The 7,532-nt window shown below is 39.8% G+C and overlaps 1 protein-coding gene across 16 annotated transcripts in view; it reads left to right on the top strand.

Annotated features, from left to right (window-relative positions):
• ncam1b (neural cell adhesion molecule 1b) overlaps nt 1-2,840 on the top strand; it is a 107,023-nt gene extending 104,183 nt beyond the window's left edge. For 15 of the 16 annotated variants that reach the window (XM_078929382.1, XM_078929378.1, XM_078929385.1 and 12 more), the window contains one exon: nt 1,062-2,840. In XM_078929382.1, coding sequence (XP_078785508.1) covers nt 1,062-1,158 — 97 coding nt within the window. In that variant the 3' untranslated portion in view covers nt 1,159-2,840. The remainder of the gene's footprint in view (nt 1-1,061) is intronic. The other variant, XM_078929384.1, reaches the window with a different exon arrangement.
• The last annotated feature ends 4,692 nt before the right edge of the window (nt 2,841-7,532 follow it).

The following is a 7,532-nucleotide window of genomic DNA, read 5'->3' on the forward strand; positions in this document are numbered from 1 at the left end:
CTTCTGTAGAAACCAAAATGATATTGGGACACATTCTGAAAGAGTCTTTAAAGACCCGTTCCAGTGAAAATCCTGTTTTTAACATGTTCTTGTGGTATTTTCTGATGATGGAGGACTTGTATGTAGAAGTATTTTTTATACATGTAGGGGAAATTCAAACGTTACTACTGTTCGATGATGTCATCAATAGCTACCAGTCGTCTATGTTAGCGCGTAGCTGCCAGCGTTTTGTAAATGCATAACAAGATTGATTTTATAACTTCAAAGAGTCATTAATAAAAACAGAAAGTCATTTCTTACATTTAAATCTAAAGTTCTGTGCTTCAGAACACACCCGCATGAAGAAATGCGTTTCTCCTCCACGCTTCGGTGTAACGCAGGTCACCCTACCGGCGGAGGGATAGCCAGCCACTACAGCCTCAAACACCCCTACAACTGGAGCAATAGGGAGGGAGGAGCCAGAGGGGGAGGGAAGCAGTTCAGATTCGACCTATGGTCTAGAAAACGACTATTCTTAGATTTTAGCTAAAAACGGCATAGTCATGATTAAAAGACCACTAGGAAGGCTTTTAGACTAGATATAAAGATGATGGGAACGGGTCTATAAATCTTACGGTGTTGTGTCTCAGGCTGTTAGTGTCTGCCTGTCTGAGCGTTTCCAAAAAGAGAACACCGAGGGGCTTTTCCGCTCCGGACGGCTGCAGGCAGCCGCTGCAGATTTGAGATTAACATGGAAATAATATACCATAAACTCGAGGCTAACCAAACGTATCAAAGCCTCTTTTCATTTGTCAGACATGTGCAGTTTGAATTTCCAAATGTCAGGCAATGCAGTTTGTGGGGTCAGTCATTATCTGTTTAATTTCTCCTTTCGTTGTCGAGGTGGTGAAGAAATATGTAAGAAGACGTCTAACTCCAGTGTCCTCTTACATATTGGGTGAAGATGTCTTTGAGAATAACCGGCTTCCGCTGTGTTCAGCTCCAGTTTGCTGAGATGCATTTGTTTCTCCGGGATGTCCACCTTCCTAATTTGAGACCTTGTCCCTTTCTTCCCGCTGCAGGAAAGTCAGACTGGAGGAGGCAGACTTGCCGAACGCCCTGATCTCTTCGGCACATAACAGTGTCGTACAGACAAATACCTTTGAGAGCAAAGTATGATGGGCCTGGCGGAGCCTCAGCCCGACAGAGAAACACTGCAGGAGCTTTCATTTCTAGTGCCCTTAACACCACACTCCCAGCAACACAACAGCGCACTTTGGCTGTGCTTTCTTTTCTGGTTTCATTTATGGGAAGTTTTAACGCCTGGGAAATGTATTTATTTTTAGGCCACGAGAGACTGATTTTATTTTTTTATTCTTACTTTATTTAATTTATCCAGTTAGAACGATTAACACTTTTGTCTTCTCATGATGATTGTTGGTCAACTCTTCATTGAAATTGCAACTGTACAGAGTCAATATGAAAAAAATGTAGATGTAAAAAAACGATATAACTACAAACTATATATAGAAATGTTTCTGTTTTCTTTATTTTTACTGTGCAAGTGTAAAACTGTTTTGTTAGTATCACTCAGTAGCTTGTTCTGCATGTTTGACCTGCAGGGGATTGGAGTTTTGTTTTTGTGTGTGTTGTCTGCAGATGAACATGTTGCAGGGGTGTTTCATATCTCACAGACGTGCTGAAGGTTCAGTCAGATTCTCCATGAGTTTTTAAGAGTGGCACCAGAAGAGAAGGATTTACCCGACCAACAGAATCCCATCCCAGGACCGCACTGCAGGAGCCAGATCAAAGTTTGAGCGTTCGATCACTTTTATTCTCACCCGTTACTGTCTCTGATGGAGAGAGCATCGTTGAGGAGGAAAACAGGTGGACCAAATTGTTAACAGGAAGTCCAAAGAAGAAGAAAAAAATTGGGTTAAAAGGAATTGATGAAGGAAATCTATGATCCTGATCTAAATATACGCCACTTCTGTGAGAGAGTACAGCCATGACGGCTGTACTTCCTCTTCCTCACACCGACACAGATCAAAGCTCTGGCTTCACAGTTCGGTTTAGGCTTTGAAGCAAAAACAAAAAAAAATAAAACGTGGGGGGGGGGTCTTTAAAATTGTTTTGTACTATTTAAAAACGACAAAGATTTAGTTTCCATTCCTGCCTGCAAAGCTTGTGCACCGTGCCTGTGTCTCAGTAGATTGTCTCGTCATCGGTTTCTATGATAATCTGCATAGTTTTGTCCGGAGGGATTTAAAGTACTCCTTTTTATTTGACGTATTGTTAAAAAACAAAGGTATGATCAGTGGACTAATGTGGTCATTATAACACATGTAATATCGAAAACATCAGTTTCTGGTCCCAGCACTATCTATTCCCAGCTATAGTGAAGGAAGGCATTGAGCCTTGGCATGAATTCAATCAGTACTTCATAACATATAACTACAAGGCACGTAGACGTGTTTGTGTGGGGAAAACTGTTCTCATATTGATTTAATGAGTGTAACCTGGGGGCTTGCTATGCCATAGTTTCACATGCTTTCATTTTTTTCCCCTAGTTGTTATTCAAGTGTTCTGTGATGCATTTTTTAAATTATTTTTTTTTGTCTTTTTCTATTAAAAATGATGGTCAATGTAACGTCCGGAAAGCTACAGATTCTGAGAGTAATTGCACCAGAAGCCAAGCCTTACTCTCCATGTCCTTCATCTGCTGTTACCAGACCACCTTTGCACCCCGCTCCTTGGACACTCCCCTTTTTTTGGCTTCATTGGGTCAAACTCAGAAATGATGTGTTGTGTACAGTCTGAGTGATAACCCATTTACAAAATAAAATTTAAAAAAGATGAAATGGTTTCTGAATCCAATTTTGTCTTGGCCCATTTCATTTGATTCTCCTAATTTTCTCTGTCATCTCCCTGCTTTTGTCTGAGATTAGATTGGGATTCATAGCGTGCAGGGGATTTTTTTAACCAGCAGATGGCGCCAAAGTCGTGTGTTTGGATTCGTTTTTTCGCCTCGTCATGGGGACGCGGGATTATTCTTTTTTTCTCAAAGGTTAGAGTACACTCGGGTTATGTTCAGACTGGAAATTCTTCGGACTACTTGTTTATATCACTTGGTAGTAAATAAACAACTGTGACGTTGCGCTTGTTTTGGAAAAAAGTAAACTTAATACTTGGTCATAATTAGAAAACTGTCCCAGTGGGGTTTGATATTTTCGGCTGCTGCTTTCCCCCCTCAAGGCGTTTGCTATGACAGGGACACTGTCAACACGCACACCCACCCGGCGTGGCGTTTAGTTTCAGGAAGACCTCTTACCCAATTTCATTTTTTATTTTTTGTATTTTAAGGTCAGAGCAGGACCGGTGTTTTCACGCACTGAATTAATCAGTTCTGCTTCTCGTTTCAGGACAACGAGCCGCAGCTCCGCAGTTCAGATTCCCTTAGATCTCTCTAATTGCAGCTTTGATGGACAGACGATCATTCAGTGTCGTCCTCCCTATCAAGCTTTGCAGCCGGTCCAGTAAGAAGCGCACAACCGGGAGCACGCCGGAAGTTAGGCGAGTGGATTTCAAATTAAAACCGTGAAAAGTATGTTTTCAAAAGTAGTTTTTCATTCAAAAATATGTGTATAATTACTTTTTTTAGTATTCCATGAATTGGATGATAAGTAAAAATCTGATATACGGGTGTAAAACAAAAATGTAATGTAACAATACTCTACTACAAGTTACAAACTTATTTTAGTGTATGATTAAAAACTTTGAATGTTTGCTTTTTTTCACTATCTTTGAGAAAACTCATTTTTTTAAGTTTTAGTAGGATTTAGTTCAGTTAAAACTACGGGTCTCACATGTTTTGACATTCAAGCCTTAAAGTTTTTAATACAAGTGTCACTCAAAGTGTTTTACATAATACAACCTACACTAAAAACTCCATAATTCAAAATACTTATTTTATTTCCTTTGAGTTTAAAAAAAAACCTCAAGAAAAAAAAACATAAATTAGGTTAAAACAAAACCACTATAACACAAAAAAAAATTACAATTGCCCCAAAAAGGACCCAAAAGTGCTGCAATTGGCAGGCCACAAGCTTCACAGACGGCGGGATCCATACGTCTTTGTTTTCCTCGTCTAAGCAGGAATCTGATTCAAAACTGTATGGCTGGACAGCTCTGATATTTGGTTGTAAGCTAGAGGAGAGCATGTAAACATAAGGATGTTGGGAAGAAGAGGCAGGCTTACCACAGTCCAACAGTCCCGCCCACAACTCAAGCAAATCTCTAGAACTACCGACACTCTGCAGAAATGATGTTGTAGAAAACAACACAGGTTGTTAATTTTGGCTAAAAACAGCATATTTATAATTAGAAGACCTTTGGGAACTCTTTGAAAATAGATCAAAAGATGATCTGAGTAAGACTTGAAAGGCAGTAAATTATTAAAGGCCAAGAAAATACAGTATCAGGTAAAACATGTACACAAATTTAAAAGAGATTTAGAGCAACTAAAATCAGCAGCTGCTTGTATTTTTTTAGCTGGTTGGTGCTTTCACAGCATAGGCCCGAGCATTAAAGCCCCACTGAGCCTTTTTGGATTTTCACACCGTTTGAACAAGTACGTCTACATTTTTTGATTGTAAAGTTCCTCTCAGTCAATATAGAATATTAGAATTACTGATACAAAGAAGATGCTAAACCATTAGATATGTTATTTGATAAAAGACATTTATTCTTTACTGAACTGACAATCAATGAAAAAGCCAAAACAGATATAAGATCTCTGCTAAAAAGCAGAAATGTTTTTTGGTGGATCTTGATAAGGCAGACTGACTGTGCAGCGTGTTCAATAAACCAATTAACATCTTCAACAAAACATACCTGACAGGTGAATGGCTCCTTAACACAGTCATCACTTCACAACATGGCTCTCCTGTTCACTGATTCCCACAGCGGAACAACTGTGGATCAGGCAAAAACCGCATAAACTCCCTGAAAAAAAACACAATGAGTCCGAGGTATTCCTTCACCCCCAAAACTCCCCAGACACCAAATCTGATGGCATCTGTGGGAAACAAGCTCAAGCAGCAGTGACCCCCCCCCCCACTTCAACAACCCACAGGGCCAGAACAATTCATTTCTGCATGGCTGTACACAGAGATCCTAACGTCTTTGTGCTCATCGTGACGGATCATTTCAGAAACTGCAATAGTCTTGAAAGCAGTTAATCGCAACACTGAAAAAGGTTGTTTTTTTCAACTGTCAGTTGCAAGTGAACTGTCAATTGTGACATCAGATGTCCCTCAAATGTCAGGGACTTTACCCCCCCCCCCCCCCCCCCACACACACACACACACACACACACACCTCCCCAACTCTTTAATACACTTTAACAGCTGAACACAAAAGGCATTCCCACCACATAGGCTTAGCTTAAGGACTGATCTACCAGATGTTTTCAATCTTTGTGCTGTCTAAGATGAGGCAAGCACAATTATTTTTTTTAAACTGAGACTTAAGATTTACACAAATTTGTATATAATTCAAAACAACCATGTTGAAGAATTATCTCATACCGCCTTAAATATCTGCAGTGAGTGAGCCTCAATGACATCAAACTTTGAAACCACTGTGCTTTACACACAATACACACTTTAAATGAGCCCACAAAGGAAATGGATCTGAGAAATTCTGAAATGTCTTGACATTTTTCACACAAATAAAAAAAAAATCTCACTAATGTAAGAAAGAGATATTATGCAACTGACAGCAACAGACCTTTATAGAGGAAGGATCTTTGTCACAAACCTCCAAAAAGTACAAGAAGGACTCAAAGACTTAATTCTTACACATAGAATTCCATTAAAAATTTAGAGTTTGATTAATTCTAGCTCTATTCTTTTTACACTTTAGCCTTTTATTAATATACAAACAATAAAATAAGAGACATTTTTTGTGTGTGTGTGTTTTTTCTACAGCAGTTAAAAGCTTGTTTTGTTTATTTAAGCATCCCAGACGAGATAACTTTACTTCTGGAGTTGTATTTTCACAATAATGCTTCTAAAATACTTTGCCCCTTCGCCCAATAGTAGTCGGGATGGGTCCTGCTGGGAGATTTGATCCTGACGGGTACCAAGTTGTGCCGAGCCGCTAAAATTGTGCTTCATTGTGCAGCGTTCTGCTGCCAGACCTTCACGCTGCAGAACCTCAGATGGCGTCTGTACCATTGACCTAACATTAAAACTGGCCGCCTCTACTACGCGAATCGTGTTTGGTGTGAACGCAGCTTAACCATAACCCGTAATCCTAAACTTAACCCTTCCTCTGCCACCATGCAGGCAGGAAAAAAGTTGTTTTTGTTTTGACAATTTTGTGTGAATAGTCCCTTTCTTTTTGGCATTTCATTATTTTATTTTATTTTTTTGCTGTTCAAGTAAATTCAACAATCTGCATCTTTAAGCATTCAAAGCATTTTTCAGGGGCTTGTCAAAGTTCTTTTTGGTGTGTAATTTTATTAAATAGAAGGGTCTGGTTACACACTCATTTTGTCATTCCACACATTGTTCAAAAGGTGTCAAAATATGTCACTTTTCACAGTTTCTTTATCGCTAAAGATAAACTTTTGAGAAAAGAGAATGTCGGTGTCATTTATGCCTCCCAAACCCCCCACCCTCATGTCAAGATCTTCACTCATACAAGACATATGCAGAAAAAGAGGGATCAAGGACGGGGCTACTCAGCTCAGCACCAACGGTCACGCCCATGATTATGGAAACAGCAGCTTCAGATGAACATGAAATATGATTTTTAAAGACATTTAGGTTGTGGGATTGTGGTTAAAAACTTTACAATCATGATTAAAATACCACTGGAACTGTTTTTTTGTTTGTTTTTTTAATTGTCATGAGGGACTTTAAGAAATCCATTTTTTTCTCTCTCTCTCTCTCCTTATTCTTGTTCCCTAACAGCGTCTTGTGATTTTTTTCACTTTTAGGCCTTTACTTTTGATCCAAATCCCTATCTTAGTTTTAAACATCACAGATAAGACGCACTGTTTGTTAAATTATTAGTATTTACTAGAACAACCTGAGGGTATTCCTCCTTTTTTTTGTCTTTCTTGTAAAGCTGTGTGTTGTTCTAAACCAGTGCTTCCCAAATAGGGAGGTGCGCCCGATGCGATGCCAGGGCAGTAGTGGCGGAGTTAGGCAAAGGCATTACGGGCAATTGTCCGGGGCGCAAATTTACCAGGGGGCGGTGGAGACAGCAGCTCAGTGCTTGGAAAAAAATCTGCGCCACTGCTGGTTTCCTATTATCAGTTAAATGACAGAGTTTGTAACAGCCTGAAACTGTGAACTGCCGTCCCTGCAGCTGCTCCTGTCTCCTGTCTCCTGTCACACACGATAAGTAAAGGGGAGGGGTAGTGGGCTCAGGCTGTAAACGGGGCTCGTGGAGCGCTGCAAGTGCAGCCTGGATTGCGCAACACCAGGATGACCGCGTGCCTTTAGATAAATGAGCTCATGCTAATAATGTCATTCTTTATT

The sequence above is a fragment of the Oryzias latipes genome, chromosome 13, assembly GCF_053564925.1.
Source record: "Oryzias latipes strain Hd-rR chromosome 13, Olatipes_Hd-rR_3.1".
Classification (NCBI taxonomy): Eukaryota; Metazoa; Chordata; class Actinopteri; order Beloniformes; family Adrianichthyidae; genus Oryzias; species Oryzias latipes.